Source organism: Dermochelys coriacea, chromosome 13 (genome assembly GCF_009764565.3).
Source record: "Dermochelys coriacea isolate rDerCor1 chromosome 13, rDerCor1.pri.v4, whole genome shotgun sequence".
NCBI lineage: Eukaryota > Metazoa > Chordata > Testudines > Dermochelyidae > Dermochelys > Dermochelys coriacea.
The window spans coordinates 4,581,886-4,600,209 of NC_050080.1; the positions used below are offsets into that span (position 1 = coordinate 4,581,886).

Here is an 18,324-nt window from a genome sequence, read left to right on the forward strand (position 1 = left end):
AATCACCCATTTTTTTCTCCCGTAACTACAGCCCAGCATCTATTGTGCTGTTTTGGTTCAAAAGGCTTTTGTGATATGTAATGCAATATTAAATTTTAGTTCCTTATGTCATACCTGCAAAAAGTAGGGAAATTTAAATATTGAACATGTAAAATACGTGAAGACAATTAAATTTTCAAACGGAAAAAAAAAATGCAAAACCTCTCATAAATGGCCAAAATTGTTGCATATACTTATAAAGCTTTACCAATAGATAGTTGGTTTTCCCAGAATTACATATGAAAATAAACCCCTTGACACACGTTTATTCTAATATGTTTGCTTTTATGAATTATTTGTACATGTGCTCAGATTGGCATTCTATTAATCTTAAAATAACATTTATGAAGGATTACTCAGTTATCATATAACAAGAGACCATTTGAATAAAATGGGAACTAGCATACATCATGTGAAGCTTGTCCGCTAGCACATCATGTCTTTTTGCCTTGATAGAGCTAAGAATCCATAAGGTGTGGAAAACTCTTAAGTTTGCCTGTCTGTCAAGAACACATTGAAAAGGAGAGGTTTCTTCTGTCTCAGGTAAATACATGGTCGCCGACTCCATACTATCTGAGCACCTCACAATCTTTTAATGTATTTATCCTCACAACGCGCTGTGAGGTAGGGCAGTGCGATTGTCCCCCTTGTACAGATGGGGAAACTGAGGCAGAGGCTAAGTGACTTTCCAAGGTTATTCAGGAAGGTTGTGGCAGGGACTTGAGCCCAGCTCTCCCAAGTTATAGGCTAGTGCTCTAACCACTGGATCATCCTTCCTCACTTTGCAACCTCTTATTTAAGTCCCAGTAATGGATGCTGTGCAAGATCAAGATTTATCCTCTAGTTAGTCGACTGCTGCTGTGGTCGGAAGTAGCCATTATGCAACCCTCTCTCCATCCCATAATCAAACGGCTGAGCTTTTCTCCTGGCTATTCTTTTAACTGCTCTCAATCTCACATTTGTTTATATTTCAGCAGCATCCAAAGGTCCCTAGTCAGATTTTCCTTGCACTAGGGAAACCCCTGTGCCAAAGAGCTTATGCGTACTGGATGCCTGATTGTGTGCACCCTGGCTCTGTGTGAACTAATTTAAATGTGCTTGAGTCCTTTTTAGCTTCACCACCTATAGTGGATGTCTCCGTTGGGTAATCTGCTGACACTGGGCTATGAAGTCAGACTGGATGAGCCTTCTTTCCCTCCAGAGATGAGCAAGAACCTTAATAGTAACATGAGAGGGGAGTAGCCTCAGCCATCAAATTCCAGGAGTCCTAAAGTGGAGCTGAAGTAGAGCCCCAGAGACCTACTAGGCCAACAGCTGCATCCAGCACTTAATCTGTGTGGCAGGCTGCTTTCCCCTTCCGTATCTTCCTGTGCTCTTCCTTAGCACCACAGTCCAGGGCCAAACAGGCCGAGCCACGCAGTGCTTTCTTGTTCTGTTGCTTGAGTGCTGCTGGGAGTTAGGGGAGCAGGGAGAGTCGAGGGCTGCATTGGCTTTCTTGTCATGCCTATCCAAATGGAATACAACTCCTATCGGCGGGATCACCCCATCGACAGCCTGGAGAGGCAGCTCATATGCCCTATTTGCTTGGAGGTGTTCACCAAACCTGTGGTAATCCTGCCTTGTCAGCACAACCTGTGCCGGAAATGTGCAAATGACATATTTCAGGTGAGTAATCCTAGCTGCAGCCTTCTGCTCATGGGGAGAGTTTTTTTTAATTTATTTAATCCAATTGATACTGCAGGGTCCTGCATCTGTGTTTCTAAGTAGGCCAGAAAAGATCATGCTATTGAAATATGGATTGATCAATTGGGTAGGAAAGGAGAATGCCCCAAAATTGTCCTAATCATCAACCCTTTCCAGCTTCTGCTAAATTTTCTCACACACAATCCTCTCAGGAAAGGTTTCAGAGTAGCAGCCGTGTTAGTCTGTATTCGCAAAAAGAAAAGGAGTACTTGTGGCACCTTAGAGACTAACAAATTTATTAGAGCATAAGCTTTCGTGAGCTACAGCTCACTTCATCGGATGCATCCGATGAAGTGAGCTGTAGCTCACGAAAGCTTATGCTCTAATAAATTTGTTAGTCTCTAAGGTGCCACAAGTACTCCTTTTCTCTCAGGAAAGGAAAGTAATCCACTGAATTCCTTTCCCGCTGATCCAAGTGTCGGGGCCGACAGCTCATTCTGTCAAGGGACCTGGGAGTCTCAGAAACATTAACGATTTTAACAGCCCAGCCTATTGTGAGGTAGGAGAGAACTATCCCCTGTTCACAGATGGGAAGTGGAGGCAGAGAGGTGAAATGAGTTGGCCAAGGTCACACCGGGAGCCTATGTACAGAGCCAGGACTAGAATGCTGATCATCTGAGTTCTAGTCAAGTGCCCTGACCACAAGACCATACTTTAACATCTGTCCCATGTTTTCCCATCCTGCACCCCCAACAAGAAATAGCCTCTATTTGTAATATTAATGTACAGAAAGTTTGAGCAGAAAGTTGGGAGGGACCCAGCTAGTGTTACTTATGCATCTGATTCCCCTGTTACAGGACCAATGTCCTTTTAAAATGTACAAAAATGCTAAGTGCTCCATTTCTGGGGCAAGAGAACATAAAGAGGTGATCTAGTAGTAGCTCTGATGGTTGTCTGCTCCAGGCCATTATAACACACACCTAGCAGTGTTGGAGAGAAGGTTGTGCTTCACTGACCTCTAACAAAATGACTCAAGTTTTCCAGAAAGTCAAGCAATGTCTTTATGCACAGCAAGAGTGAGAAATGTTAGCCTAAATGTGAAGGAGCTGTCAACAGACACGAGGGGCCGCTCATGCCAAACCTGTTAGGAGAAACTATTCTAGTGTGTTCATAAGGAATGGGCTGGCATGCTGGCAGCTCAGTAATGCGTCATTTTCTTTTGTGACAATCTGGGCATTCATAGTAACACATGGCATTTCATTAAGAAGCACCACCACACCTGAGACAGGTCTGTTAGTCTTCCTGTCTCCATTTTACGGATGGGAAGATCGAGTCACTGACAGGTGAAGTGACATGCCCAAGGCTATGTGCTGGGAGACTGTTTGAACCATGATCACAATATAGATGCTCTTAATCCTGTGCTTGGGCCATTGGATCAGGATCTCCCTCAGCATGAAATGTTCATGTTCTCACTTCACAGCATGCAGGAATGTTGGGTATGGTGATGATACACCCTGAAGTTTTAATAGCTTTTAACTCCTTCCTGGCTCTTTGCTGCTGACCACTACTGACCTTGCAGGGCTAATTCCTTATTTGATTGAAATTAACTGAAAGAACTGAGGGCACTAACTTAACATTTCAAAAAAAGGTTTTTTTTCCAGTAGCAGTACAGAACTATCTTCTTGAGTCATATGCAGATTGCTCAGCATAGCTGAGGGGTTCTGCATGTTCTTATTCCAATCCTTCTGTTGTCCTGGGGGATTTTCATCACCTGCCTTTGGGCTATTAAATATCTTGTGTTTACACTTCACTGCTGCACTGCAATCCCTCTCTTTAACAGTACACCCTCTTCTCATTTTGCTTCCTATGTGACAGGTTTGCAGTGTGCTCTTAGGGTCGTGTGATTCCTATCAAACCAGTCGGTGGCCAGCTGAGTAACCCGCTTGTAGCAGCATCTAATGAAGATCCTTTTTTGTGTTTCAGTCTCGTGGGACAACCCTGGGCTCTGCAGGCCGCTTTCGCTGCCCATCCTGTCGCCATGAAGTGGTCCTGGACAGGCATGGTGTCTATGGCCTGCAGAGGAATCTACTAGTGGAGAACATCATTGATATTTACAAACAGGAGTCGGCAAGGTGTCCCAACCCGTTCATTTCGTGTGTGCGTGTGCGTGTGCGTGTGCGTGTGTGAGAGAGAATCCATCAGTACAGCCTGTAGACTCTGTAATGTGTCTTCTTGCAAAATATTATTCAGCCATTAGAGGTCTCTGTGTACTGTATAGCGTTCCAGACAGGCTCCGGTTCCCTGGTAAAGAAAGAAGTCAAAGCTAAAAATCAACCAGTGTAGAAGCCTGGTTATGTCTATAGTTGTCGCTGTGTTCTTTAATCAATGTCTCCTGCATACGAGCTTTGATTCCATAGATTACGACAGACTTGACTCTGCCCCTGTGTAAATGAGAGGGCAACTCCGGATCAAACATGCCCACTTCATAAGTCAAAGAGTTTTTGTAACTGTTAACTCACTGTGGGATCTGAGAGAAAAACTGGGGTCTTTCCTTTTCATGCATCATCACCTCGTACTAAAGATCTTGCAGGCCAAACTGTGCTTTCTGTAGCACCCTTGCCTCCAGGGCATTTGCACGTCTGCAAGTAGAACTTAGCAAACAATTCTGCTGTTGACCCACGAGTGGGAACAGAACCCTGCTCCCCCGCTCTCAGCTGGGTTGGCTCTTCAGGGCTAACAGAAGTAAAAAAGTGGGGGAAGCTTCCCTACTAACACCAGCAGAGCTGGGCTGCTGATGGGATAGATTGGTGGAGTAAGAAGTTGTCATTTATGCAGGTGCCTCGCAGGTGTACGTATGCAGTGTGAGAGACAGGCCCTGTCCCAAAAAGCTTACAGCGTAAGTAGATAAGACAGACCAAGGGTGAGAGGGGCACAGAGCTGAAAGTGACTGGCCCTCAGTTGGGGGCTGGGAGCAGAACCCAGATCTCCTGCCTTCCTCCTGTCTACTGGATGCTGCCTCCCCTTGTTCATTTTCTGTTCCTGCTGGTTTTGGTAGGAGGGAAATGAGGTGAGCTTCTCTGGTGCTAACCCCAGTGCCAAACTCCTAGCAGATGGCACTGCTCACCTCTGAGCTTTGCAGCTGGTTGGTTTCCATTGCCCCAGAGCCTGGGTCTCAGTACTGACTTCTCAGCGTGTAGCATCTGCCCTGTTGGACTTCAGGTCTTGGCACTGGTAGGGGGAAGAAAAATCAAAACCCCATCTTGACTTTCTGCCTCCCTCTCTCACATGCCCTCTCCCCCCATATAGCTCCAGGCCTCTGTTAAAGACAGAACATCCAAGCTGTGAAGAGCATGAGGAAGAAAAGATCAACATCTACTGCATGACGTGTGGAGTGCCCACCTGCTCCCTCTGCAAGGTCTTTGGGGAGCACAAGAAGTGTGAAGTAGCTCCTCTGTCAGACATCTACATGAAACAGAAGGTTGGCTTCTCCCTGGTATTTGCTCACAGGGATGCCTGGTACTGGATCACTGCTACCAGGGTGGAGGGGAGAAAGTTGGGCATCTTTCTTACAGAGCGCAACCTTTTATCCACTTAAAACGAAGATTTAAAATGATGCATGCATATCCGCAGCTCTCCCATTGCATCAGTGTAGGTCTTGTCAACTAGAGAAGACCATTCAGAAGCTTCAGGTGCTGAGTTCAGTGTTACTGTTCGTTCACACCACTAGTACATAGGGACTATACAGAACATGCAACAAATAGACCCGAGGTTCATTGGGGTGGGGTGGAGGTAGGAAGATGGTGCACACAGTATGCAAGCACTGTCCACCTAAGGATCTGAAAGGCTTTGATGCTCATTAATTAAGTCTCACAACACCCCTGTCAGGCACATGTTATCTCCTCCTAACAGATGGAGAAGCTGAGGCATGGAGGTAAGACCATGACATCCTCAAGGTCACACTGGGATCAGGATGCTGTGGGTCTCCTGATTCCCATCCTACACTCTAACTTGCACTTGGTGAGATAAATTCAAAGCCAAACTGTACGTTTTTTTTTTTGTAGGGACAGTACTGTCAGCAGGTGGACTGAGACTTAGATGGGTCTTGGGGTGGGGTGGGAAGACACTGATGTCTTATTTATCTAGCACCCCCCGGAAGAGGTGCTTGGGAATACTACACAAATGGTGACAGCATGAAGCCATTCCCTCTTGTCTCTGAAAATGTGGAGCTTGCCTTCCACCACAGCAGGCACCTGTGCTGGGAACCAGGGTGGTAGTGAACGAGGGAATGGTCTGTCACAGCGGCAGGCTCTTTGGAGCCTGGACCATCTTAATCTTCTCCTGGTGTCTTGTGCCTTGCTGGCCATGTTCTCGGTGCTGAATGGTAAATTATCTGAGTTCTCTCTCTCCCTCCCTCCCCCCCACCCCCCACAGTCTGCGCTGACAGATGGGATTGGAGCCCTTGTGGCCACCAATGACAGAATCCAGGTCTTCATCGATAACTTGCAAGGCACTTGCAGGAACATTGAGGTACTGCATGCAGGTTCTCAGGATCCTTTTTGGGAAGGAGGAGGGGGAGCCCCATAAAACAGTTCTGAGCTCAGAGAGGGGCAGCTCTTTTTGGACCCAGATAGTTTGGAAGCTCCTGCTGTTGGCACAGATGCATTTTCCTTTAGATGGCTGCATTTGAAGATGACCTGGGAAACCAAAGTCCCTGTCTGCTCTACATGTACACTCCAGGGCAGAAGTTTGCTGGGATGTTCTAATAGGTTTTTTCTTTGCACTGGGATACAATGAGTGCTGGCTGGCTGGCTGCTCTGGGGCTGCATTTCAGTGGCCAAGTACCTATATCTTTCTAAGGTACCTTCCATCTGAGGCTACCAAGGGCTCTACTGGCAATAATGAACTAAGCCTCCCATGAGGTAGAGAAGTTCATTGACCCCTTTGACAGTTGGGGAAGCTGGGAAGCAGTGGGGATGTGTCTTGAGCACACAGTGTCAGATCTGGGACTAGAAACATGGAGTCCTGACTCCCACAGGTAGAGCTGCTCAAGAATTTTTTGTCAAAATGACCTGTAGTTTCAGCAAAGTCAAAGGTCTTTGCTGATTTTTGTTTTTGATCAATTTTTAAAATTTTCCCTTGGGATAAAAAGTATAAAATACTTCTTTTTGCTTCCAGTCAATTCAGCTTGAAATATTTTGGTTTGGTGAGCTGACCTGAAACATTTCATTTTGAATCAGTCCAACATTAGACTGTATTTGCCTATAGAACTGTGGAGTCTCATGGGAGATGTAGTTTGGGTGTTTTGTGCTCCCATTCTCTCATATGGAGCAGGCTCCTTGTCTGGACTGCATCTCCCTGATGCATGTTGATCTCAGCGGACTGAGCAGCATAGTGAATTCTGGGAGTCACTTGACCATTGTACAGGAAATGAACTCCAGAAATGATGTTTCCAAACTGACATTTTTTGGAATATTTCATTTGGTGACTTTTTTTTTTTCAGATTTCAACTTCATCCCAACTAAAACAAATGTCAAAATATCAAAATTTCCCGCAGGATGGAAATTCCAATTTTCACTCTGCTCTACCCAGATCTTTGTTTAATTATGAAATCATGCTGCCTCCTATATAGCTTTGAGGGGCGTTGGAATCCTTTTGTTTCGAAATGCTGAATACAAATGTCAGATGATCCAATATTACTGATGAAAAAGTATATTCAGCTCCTGCCCCTCACTTCATGAATCAGCTGTCCAAACCTATGTCTAAGCCAAGCCAATTGAGCTAGTGAATGTGATCTTTGCATCCTTCAAGCAGGACAACAGCAAGGCCCAGAAGCAGGCTCTGTGTGAGAAGTTTGACCGCATGTATGCCATCTTGGAGGAGAGGAGGAAGATCATGCTGCAGAGGATCACCTATGAACAGGAGGAGAAGACCCAGCATCTGAAGTCCCTCACCAGGTTGTACAGTGAACACATTGAGTCATCCTCCAAGCTGGTGGATGCAGCGCTGCAGTCCATGGAGGAGCTGCAGATGGCAGTCTTTGTGCAGGTAACGTGGCAGAAGGCTGAGTGGCCATTGTCATCTTGTTCAACTTTGGGTCTCCTGTTGCCAAGGAGAACCAGTATGCTTTGTTTCCCAGAGCCAAGAGATGAAAAGGGTAGGGGGAAGTCATGAGTAGGACAAGACCAGCTTTAAAATACAAGCAACCATTGCTTTTCAGGGAAGACTTGCAACTCAGTGCCATGGGAATGGAGTCATATCTTCCTTTCCCACCAACACCTTGGTAGCTTGGAGTCTCCTACTTGCTTGAGATCCTTCAAGTCCAGGAAGGTGTGGCTCTGGAGTAAGGAGTTGTCACCAGTTTTAAGGCAGAGGAAACTAGGTTCTTGGGCAGCCAGCTTCTGTAGGGAAAACTCAAAGGACAGCCAGGCTTGAGGAAAGCACTTGGTCTGGGCTTTGTGCTTGTTTGTTGTTGTTTGGGTTCATAATTCAGCAAAACCCCAAAAGTGGTGTATTGGGTTTATACACAGTGTGTATCCTTTATAATGGGCAGGGATGGTGTCCCTATCCTCTGTTTGTCAGAAGCTGGAAATGGGTGATAGGGAATGGATCACTTGATGATTATCTGGTCTGTTCATTCCCTAGGGGGCACCTGGCATTGGCCACTGTCAGAAGACAGGATAGTGGGCTAGATAGAACTTTGTTCTGACCCAGTATGGCCGTTCTTATGTGGGAATCCACCTGTTTCTCTCTCACTCAAACACACACACTCGCCGTGTGTTTTTATTTTTATTTTTTTTTGTTCTATTCCCATAATCTCACCTTTCTTCTCTTCTCCTTTTCTGGCTACTCAGAATGCCAAAGTTCTCATACAGAAGTAAGTAGAACTCCCTATTTTTACATTCACATTCTGACCCCAATTTATCTGAGGGACTGGATCATCTGGGATCGTATCTTACTTCCCTTTCCCAGAATTTCTGAGGTGACCCAGAGCTGTGAAGTGGAGGTGCTGGAATCTGGTTATGACAATATGGAGCACTACGCTGTGGATTTCAATGCCGAGGAGCGGGTGCTCTATCAGTTGGACTTCATTAAAGGTGAGAGGAAATGGTCTGGGCTGGTCAGAAATGGGGGCCTTGGAGAGGAGGGTTTTCTGGTCTGTTTGCAGGCTCACAATGTTCCATTCACCGTGGTATCGGGGGCTACTTCAACCAGCATAAAAACCTTCCTCCTTTTCTTGATTCTAATGTCACTTGCGTCCCAATTCTGCCACCATGTCCATTTCACTGGTCGCTGATTTCAGTGGGACAGTATGTACTCCTGAATGTGAGCCTGGGTGTCAGAATCCTGTCTTTATGTCGGGGAGGAGCCGAGAGCCTTTCTCCTTGCATTGGACATTTATCCCTGTTACATCTACCAGATGCCTATGGCTGCTCCTCTGGAAGCCGCCTCCTTGGGGTTCTTCACTCTGTGTCCTGAGATGGACACATTGGAGGAGCAGTGCTGTGTTCATTGGGTGCATTTCCTATGAATGAGTGAAGGAAAGAGACAGGGAAGGAGGGAGATAGCTGGTGAGCAAAGAGAAGAATGAAATATATGATGTAGGATGGCACAAAACCAGCACCTCATGGTACCTGTGTGCTTTGTTCAGTTGGGGAACCTTTTCCTCCTAAGGGTTGAATCCAAAGCCCACTGAAGTCAGTGGAGAGTTCCTATTCACCCCAATGGATCATGGATCCATTGGATCATGGTTCCAGTCTCTAGTTCATTCTGGGTACGGAAATCCATCTCATCTTACTCTGACCCCAAAGTTCCTTTGAGAGGGAAACAAGAATCCAGCTCAGCTCCTTTCCCTTCAGCAGAATCCCCATTTGAGTTGTTCTTCCCCAGAGTCCATTCACACTGGGGAAGGACTGCCATGTATTTTCAGTAATTTTCCTATTTCCCTGTAAATTGATAGGCTGAGGGGTTCCCCTGCTCTGAGACTTCCTCAGCTGACGGTTCTGCTGACATCAGCATCTATGAAATCTAGGTGTCTGTGCACATCTGGACTAGGTGCTGTCTGCATCCCTTTCACATTGCCAGGCCTATTTATTATCCTTGTAGTTGATGAGTCTGAAGAAGGGGCAGAGGAAGGAGAGGAAGATGCTGTGTGGGGAGATGCTGAAGGTGCATCAGCAGAGTCTGTAGCAGACGGGCAGGTGGCCAGCAGTGAGGGCAGAGAGGAGACCCTGAACGTCCCTGCAGAGGGAAAGGAAGAGGAGGCAGAAGGAAAAGCCCTGATGTTAAAGGAAGCTGAGAGTGAGACTGCTGAGGAAGCTGATGCCAAAGCTAAACTACCAGGTTCAGCTCAAGCTGCAGAGTTGGATGTCCCAGCTGGCAAAGAGGGATCTGAGAGAGAGCCGGGCACTGCACAGCAGGTAATGGCTTCAGGACCCTCCTGATCACTACAGCAGTGATGCAGAAGGACCCGGGACACACACTTGCTGTGGTAGGATTGTCCTCTCAAAAGCCAAAGATACACACTTGTGCATGACATACAAGCGAGGTGTGTGTGACATGTCAGTGCACACGCGTAATATAATCCCCGCTAGGGTGGTCTAGGCCAATGGCCCTCATCTTCTCCAGACCAGAACCCCTATCCCCCTTTAGCAACATGGTGGTTGTGACTCTCCTGAGACCTATTTGCACCCTCCAACTTAACCCCCCGAGACCTATTTGCACCCTCCAATTTAACCCCGCCCCATCCTATGCTATCATGAAAGTGCTTCACCGAGGAGTTGCAGAGCTGAGGGAGTGGAGAAGCTCAGGATTAATGAAATCCTGCCCCCAGCCCACGCTTGGTCCAGTGATAGATGGTGTCATTACACAAATTGGACCCTACAGAGACGCTGTGAAGCAGCACCGATCCGACACATTGTCAGAGGTGTTCGAGAAGGGACAAACCTAGTCCGGTCATTCGGCCCATCTCCCCCCCAGGAAGGGCTCCGTTTGGACAGGGTTTCTAGAAGGCATCTGGTATAAATTCCTTCCACACCCGAGCATGGCCCTTGCAGGTGTTCTCACTGCCTCCCCTTCGCCCCTCTCTGGTGTTTGCTTTTTCTCAGGGTGCAGCAGTTCCGGATGGGGCTGCCTCAGACTCTCAGGGGTTCGGGGCCGAAGCTGTCGAGTCTAGCAACGCCTGGCAAATGACCGCCCCAAATCTTGCCCTGCAAACTAATCCCAAGGAAAATGCCCTGGAAACCCCGGCTGAATCCGCAGTCCAGGGCCGGGGAACTATGGAGACAGAAGAAGCCGCTTGCTTTGTCCCAGCCGAGACGTTCAGCACCTCGGACAGCTCAGCCGGGAGCAAGAAGGGTGTTGACCCAAGCGAGGGCGGTGCCCGTCCCGCCAAAGGCAGCGCGGAGGGGGGACTAGTTATGGCATCTGTCTCCAGCCAGGTCAGTGAGATCCTGAGGCTAGTTATGGTCCCTCGGGCTGGGCAGGCTCCACTTCTGGCCCATGAGGTGTGGGTGCGTTAGCAAGGCGTGTTGCCGTTGGGAAATAAACCATGAAGCCTTCCAGCCGAGGAGTGACGTCCAGAATTTGTTACACCCAGAGAGGGGACGGAGCTGGAGCTGGCAACAAGTTTTCATCCACATTTTTCTTTCTTAGTGGGGGGGGGGGGGGGAAATGCAGATTTGGCAACAAGGAAACATGTTGCCAATTTGTGTCAGTTTCACCTCGATTGTTGCGGCTGGAATGCCCCCCCCCCCGACTCCGAAAATAATCCGAACATTTGATCTGGGCATTTTCAAATTGAAATGTTTCCATGGTTTGGGGCTGGAATGACCTTCTTTTGGTTAAAAATGGTTTTTAATGTTGGTAAAGAAACCAATACCAAAAGGTTCTGAAAGAAGCCTGAAATGGAAATGAAACATTTCATTTTGGGTTGAAGAAAAACATTTAGTTTGACCGCATATGATCTTTTTATGGACTTTTTGATTCACTGAAAATTTTGGATTTTTTTCCTCGAGTTTGACCCACAATAAGCCTCCCCCCTCCCCCAATTTTTTGGCATTACCGATGAACTGAAAACCCTGCTAGTCTCACGGCTCTCAATGTAAGTGCTGGGGGGAGGGTGTCCTTTATTATTCAGGAAATGTTCTGTAATCTTTAATTTCTGGATAGTCACACGGATGGGTGGATGGGATCTTGATTCAATGCCTTACCCATGGAAGGCTCTGAGACCAGTTCAGCACCGCCCTACCGCTGCACTGCAGTAGCTGTGGTGTGTCTGACTCCAAAACCTGGTGTAACTTGTGTCCTTTACATCCAGAGGAGACAATGCTGCTGGCCAAGCTGCAGCAATAAATCCATGCAGGAGGAGGAAGGGAACAGAATGCTAGCTGGTGCACAGAAATTGCCCCCCATGGCTGGTCACCTTTCATATATTAGTCTTCCCTGTTTTCACACTTGGCACTTCTGCAGGCAGAGTTCTCCAAATGCCAGAAACAATCCTCTGACTCTTAGAATAATAGAGTTATGGAAAAGTAGGGCTTGAAGGGACCTCAAGAAGTCATCAAGCCCAGCCCCCTGCACTGAGACAGGATCGAGTTATCCCTGACAAGTCTCTGTCCAACCTGGATCTTAAAAACCTCCAATGATGGGGTCCCTTGGAAGCCTATTCCAGACGTAACTATCCTTATAGTTAGGTAAACTTCCTAATTTTCCCTTGCTGCAGATTAAGCCCGTTACTACTTGTCCTACCATCAATGGACACTGAGAACAATTGATCACCATTTTCTTTCTAACAGCCCTGAACATATTTGAAGACTATCAGGTCTCCTCTCAGCTTTCCTTTCTCAAGATGAAACATCCCCAGATTTTTTAACCTTTCCTTATAGGTCAGCTTCTGTATCATTTTATAGCTCTCCTCTGGACTCTTTCCAATTTGTCCATATTGTTCTTAAAGAGTGGCACCCAGATTTGAATACAGTACTCCAAGACCTATGCTTTCCTTCATCCTTCTCTTGCTCTTAATGTATTTGAAGAACTTCTGTTCACTTTGGTATGGTTATTACACTTCAGGTCTTTCTGAAGATCAGCCTTTTCAAAAAGAACCCATCCAGGACCAGGGAAGCAGACACTGGCTCCCTTTTCATCCCTCTCTCAACTGAGAGATACTGGGCCAGAGTCTATGTAACTATTCACCTACAGCTGTTAAGAACTTGAGGTGAACTCATGTGAAGGGTTAATATTACCGGCAACTTCTTTGCCAGCACAGACTGTGCATAAATGGCCCTGTTTTAACAATGAAACCATTCTTCTCATCCCCAGTAGAAATAGCAGGGTTTAGGTATTTCCTACATTGTATTTTACAGATGGTAAAAAAATGTACTTTGAAAAAAATACCCCAGAATAACCCACATGCATTATCCCTGCAAAGTGAGCTGCTGCTTCGGTGATGATCAAACTTTTTCCCTTCTAGGTTGGGGAACCTGAACTGCTCTTGCCTGCTCCAACTAAATGTATTTTTAGCGACTCTGTTCCCGTTGTCCTCTTTCTGAAGGATTGTTGTGATCTAATGATGCTCTGCACTTGTGCAGGGCCTTTCATCTCAAAGGCTCTTGCAGAGATGGGTGCTAGTTTCCCCTTCCATAATGGAGATAATGAGGCACTGAGAGGACAGATTTTCAGAGGGGGGACCTGTGCATGCACCAGATAATTGCTCATGCAAATCACTATTTGGATGGATTTGCACCAAGTTACTGCACTTGTACTCACAGATTAAGCTCCCAACCCGTCTGAAAGTCCATTCCACCATGAACTATCAACCGGGGGTTGTGTAGATCCCAGCTGAGTGGAGGGGGTGATATGGATACAGTTGAGAACCACTGCTCAGGGTCATCTCAGTGCCCTATTCTCTATAGCTGGTTCTCTAAGAACAGAGGGTCAGAGAGAAGCACTCCATCTTTCAGCCAGCTGAGGCCAGAGGGGGGTAGGACACAATGTGGCACAGATACACAATGAGGGTTGCCATCAAAATGATTCCTGCAGAAAACTGAAAGAGGGGTGAGATTCCTAAAGGCCTCTTTGATGCTGCTGTAAGCAATTTTCAGCAGTCAATGAGAGGGGTCTTCACATCTCTACGAGATTTAGGAGGCTTTGGTGTTGGAATGAGAGAGCTGCCTCACAATGAAGGGCAGTTGAGAGGCCTGGGGAATATGGCATATTCTGATTGATTGTATTACCCCAGCGCTTAGGAGCCCTACTTATAGACCACAACCTCATTGTGCTAGGTGCTGTACAAACATAGAACAAACAGCCCCAAGGAGCTTAGAGTATTGACAGGAGCCTATGGACTAGTACCTGCCTTGCTGGCTTCTATGTTTCATACACAGAGGACACCTCTTTCTGTTTGTTGTACATCCCCATTCCTTTGCCTGCATTCCCATCTGATCACAGCATAGTGTGTGTGTGAGTGAGTGAGTGAGAGAGACTCTCCACCAGGCTGTAGCTTTCTCCCTTTCAGAGCTGGCCTGGGTGATCATCCTGACATGCCTTTGGAACTCAGTGGCCATGTGCCTTCTCTGGGGATGGGAGCGTGGCGTTTCAAGCCAGGTATAATACCCTGAACCACAGATGGTAACTGAGCTTCCTCCTTCCCTTTCCCTCTGTTAGAGAGCAGGTTAGAGAGTTACAAAGGATGAAATGAGGAACTTGCCCCTGCTCTCTGGAGCGGCACTGAATATATGCTCCTTCCTGCTTTTCCAGGACCCCTCTGTGGTGGATGGGAAGAGTGAAGAAAGTAATGAAACTCCATTTGGGAGTAACTTCAGTCCTGCTCTATGATGTCAAGACAAGGTGGGTGCAGGGCTCCTGCTTCCTGGAGTGGACAATTTCCCATTGCCCCCAATCCCTTGCCCTCCTTTTTCATTTTCATGGGTAGAGTCACCCCTGGCTCAAGCTTGGCAGAGAGACACTGGATAACTTGCACTGGTTTCTTACCTCAATAATAGTAACTAATACATTAGCATCCTGATATTCAGAGGCACCGAACACCTACAAATCCGACGCAAGTTGTAGGTGCTCAGCACAGCTGAGTCCAGCTTTTTGTTTCTAATTTGTATTGAAGTTCTCAGCCTGTAGTGCAGGAGATCAGACTAGCCACTCAGAAGGGTCCCTTCTGACCTCAAACATCTGACATGTGTGCTCTCCATCAAGAACGCTTTGGAGGGAAATGTGCAAAAATGTAAAATCCTCATTAAATATGTCCCGGGAAAGCCATGTAAAATCCTTAGATATTTAGTGTGTCTGCCTCTGCCATGCAGTCTTCCTCCCTGCATTTCAGAGCCCTGGTGTAGCAGGAGTGTCTGGAAGACTAAAAGGGTATTAGACACGCAGTACTGGTGGTCATTTGTTTTTAGCATTAAACTCCATTTCAGTGAAATGTTCTCTATGGACACTGATGTTACTGTGTGAATGTCTTTCATTCAGACACTAGAGAAATCAGGTCAGACATCTAACATGATTGTAATGGTTTTTCTCCCAGGTCCACCTTCCAAGCTCAACAGCTGAAAACCACCAGAGTTATAGTTTCTTGTTTGCCTGGTGAAACCCCCCGTACACCCATCTGGATTTTTGTTCAGAAGAAAAGGCAGCTAGCCTGAATCATGGGAGCAGGTGGAAAGGTGGCATGTGCTAGGACGGGACTGCTAGGAGCAGTGCTGTCTACATTTAGAATAAGCAAAGGCCAGGATGGTCACTTACCGGGAGCCCTAGGGCTGCATATAATGTGTAAAGAAATGTACCTGTAAATAAATCAAACCCAAAGCGTCCGCACGCTCACCTAGTGTCTGCTTGTATCTGTGCCCAAGGCGGTGAATAGGGATTGCTGCAGCTGTCTTGATTCTGCACAGTGAGGGAACAGAAAGTGAAGGGCTCCAGGAGTCTGCGGGTTGCATTTGCTCTTGCACTTTGGACACCCCGGCGTTGGAGAAATTGTCATGGAGGGAAGGGAAGATATGTTGCCACTGTAAGGTGGCTTTGCTGGCAGCCCCTGGGTTTCAGCAAGGCCTGAGCCTCTGGCATCACCTCCAGGATTTTACCTGAAAGCTCAGGGGGATCAGATGGAATAAGATGCTGCTTGAAAAGCCTTTGAGTCCCAACGTGCTAATGGGACCCCAGGGGGATCCGTGCCCCGGCCAGTGCTGCCTCTTTGGGGCGCATTCGGGGACTCCTCTCACTCTGGTTCTGAACAAGTGTCGTGTGGAGCCAATGGAACTCCGGAGTCAAGCCGGGTCCGAAATGCCAAACAAACTAGTTTCTGTGTAAATCCAGCCCCTGTAGCAGGTTCGAACCTGCCCCTCTCGGAAAAAGCCTCCCTCCGTCTTTGACCTCCTTGGCGGGGGGCAGCCCTGGGGCGCCCCCCCTCCGTGCGCCCCCAGCCCATCAGGGCGCCGCTGTGAGAACCCGGCCATCCCCCTGGCATCGTGCCTGCAGCAGGCCGGGTAGCGCCAGCCGGAAGGCCCCAGCGGGGCCAGGAAGGGGCCGGCGGGCGTTAAGAGAAGCAGGCTTGTTAAAATAGAGTTTATTGCGAGCTCGGGCACTGCCATGCTTTACTCCACGGCACACACAGAACACAGGCGACAGCGGCCCGGGACGGAGCGCTAAGCGGAGCGAGAACACACCTGGCCCCGTGGGACTCACACCTGGCAGCGCCCCCCCCCCCGCCGTCCTCATCCCCTGGCCCGAAAAGCGGGGTGTTTATCTCCCTTCCTGCCCCAGCGACTCAGGGGCGCCGGGCCGATCCCCCCCTTGACACTTGTTACAAGAATATATTTAAATGTGCAACCTCAAAACGCGACCCCCCCCCAGCCCCCTGCCTCCTCCCCCAGCCCGCCCTCACTTCCCGATGTTCTGCAGCAGCATTTGATTGCTCAGCGCTTTCTGGGCCAGTCTCTCCTCCCGGGACATCTCCAGGAACTCCCGCAGGAGGTGGAAGGTCAGGTCGAGGGAGTTGGGTCTGCCGTCTTTCCGCCGCGAGGAGTAGGGAGATCTCCCCTTCCTTCGCAGCTCCGGGGTGCTCTCCGCGCCCCCGGCCTCGCAGGGACCGAGCAGTCTCTGGAGAGAGGGGAGCCCCGCTTCTGTGCCCGCTGAAGGCATCGGGGGCTTGGCCCCCAGCCCCGGTCTCCTCGGCCACAGTTCCCAGGTTGGAGCGGGGACCAGAGCGAACTGCGGGGCAGCTCCCCGGGCCAGCTCCAGCGGGGACCCGTTCTCCGACGGGAGAAACAGCAGGACGAGGACGAAGGCAGCCGAAATCATGCGGATCCTCATAGCCTCTGCTTCTGGGGCTGGGCGCCTGCAAAGAGAGCCCGGGAGGGGTTACCCAAAGCCAGCGGGGCGCTGCAAGCCTCCGTCACGGGCAGGCCGGACCCGGGCACCTTCCCCGTGCCAGCAGCATCGAGCCCCCCCACCCCGCCGGATCCATCCCTGGGGCGGTTACCAGGAGCCAGCCCCGTCCCCTTAACACATGGTAGGGAGGCGATAGAAACTCCCCCGGTTCTCCACCCTCCAAGCCAGGCTCCGAAGGCTCGCCCCAGCCAGGGCAAAGGAGCTGTCCCCGCCCGATCCCCAGCCCTGCCCCGGGGCGTCCCAGCCACCCCAGAGCTTCAGTTACATCTACCGGAGAGAGGTGCCGCTTTGCTTTCAAGTTTGCTGAGCTGCCGCCGCTGGACTAGGGACCCCGGGAGCGGAGGGGAAGCCAAGGAGCGCCCCGCATCGCCCTTGGAGAGGCCGGACGGCTGCAGCCCAGCCAAGGACCCTCGCCCCGGGCGCAGCGCTGGGGGGGTGGGGGGTGGGGAGGACTCACAGTTGCGGTTCTCTGGAGAATTCAGCCGCTGGTCCCAAGCGCAGCAGGTGGCAGGAGCCCCGCACTCATGAACACCATTGCGAGCCATGCGGGCAGGGCTATATATACCCCCGGCAGCCTGCCAGGCTCCCCACCCACGCGACGGGCGGCTCAGCTCCTCAGGCGTGTGTTGGGGGGGGGGGCACGGATCAGCGCCCCGGATCGGGGAGCTGCTGGTATCGTGACGTGCTAGAGACCCGCTGGGGAAGGGGAGCTGGGCTCCCAGCGGAGCGGGGCTGGATCGCTTGGCTGCACACAGGGGGCGGGGGCAGGGGGGGGGGGCATTAATTAGCGCAAACATCTCTGCGGGCGCAGCGAGGCGGGCGCTGGAGCTGCCCAAGGTGCTGAAACGCCGCGGGCTTGCTCCCGGGAGGAGCCTGGTTCGTGCGTTTCCCCTGCAGGGACGGGCTGGGGCGCGGTGCCAGGGGCGCCTGTGGGCGCGCGGGACCCGAGCAAACCAGCTGTAGCCGAAAAGACAGGACTTGGCCTTTTGTTTGTGCTGTCTCGGCCGGTATGGCCGGGGAGGGGGACCGGGGGGGGGGCAGGCTCCCTGTGTCTGACGTGCCCAGCCGCCGGCTGTGTAGCCCTCTTTCCTTCGCAAATACCCTGGCACCCGCGGCTCTCCCCCCCCCCCCCCCGCCGCCCCCGCTCCCGATTTTCAAAATTCAGTGCCTAAGGCCCCGAATTCCCGACACAGGCACCCGAAAGTGGCC

General features: G+C 49.6%; 2 protein-coding genes across 2 annotated transcripts; one reads left to right on the plus strand and one right to left on the minus strand.

Moving 5' to 3' along the window:
* Window positions 1–1,442: 1,442 nt before the first annotated feature.
* LOC119842135 (tripartite motif-containing protein 54-like) lies at window positions 1,443–11,240 on the plus strand. The gene is made up of 9 exons (XM_043496087.1): window positions 1,443–1,743; window positions 3,706–3,854; window positions 5,035–5,200; window positions 6,154–6,249; window positions 7,534–7,767; window positions 8,574–8,596; window positions 8,692–8,816; window positions 9,826–10,139; window positions 10,827–11,240. Exons 1-9 carry the CDS (start codon window positions 1,540–1,542, stop codon window positions 11,238–11,240), a joined length of 1,725 nt encoding a protein of 574 aa, XP_043352022.1. The 5' UTR covers window positions 1,443–1,539.
* Window positions 11,241–15,706: 4,466 nt separating this feature from the next.
* Window positions 15,707–17,701, minus strand: LOC119842338 (corticoliberin-like). Its single transcript, XM_038370327.2, has 2 exons — window positions 17,573–17,701; window positions 15,707–17,062 (listed from the first exon to the last, which is right to left on the minus strand). The coding sequence occupies exon 2, from the start codon at window positions 17,035–17,037 to the stop codon at window positions 16,606–16,608; it is 432 nt and encodes a 143-aa protein (XP_038226255.1). The 5' UTR covers window positions 17,038–17,062; window positions 17,573–17,701; the 3' UTR covers window positions 15,707–16,605.
* Between the last annotated feature and the right edge of the window lie 623 nt (window positions 17,702–18,324).

Excerpts from the sequence above, each read along its gene's own strand:
- LOC119842135 (XM_043496087.1), top strand. The coding sequence starts at position 1,540 with ATGCCTATCCAAATGGAATACAACTCCTATCGGCGGGATCACCCCATC. Across the intron at positions 1,744-3,705 it reads GCCTTCTGCTCATGGGGAGA|TCTCGTGGGACAACCCTGGG; the intron begins GTTTTTTTTAAT and ends TTTGTGTTTCAG. Across the intron at positions 5,201-6,153 it reads ACATCTACATGAAACAGAAG|TCTGCGCTGACAGATGGGAT; the intron begins GTTGGCTTCTCC and ends CACCCCCCACAG.
- LOC119842338 (XM_038370327.2), bottom strand. The coding sequence starts at position 17,037 with ATGAGGATCCGCATGATTTCGGCTGCCTTCGTCCTCGTCCTGCTGTTT.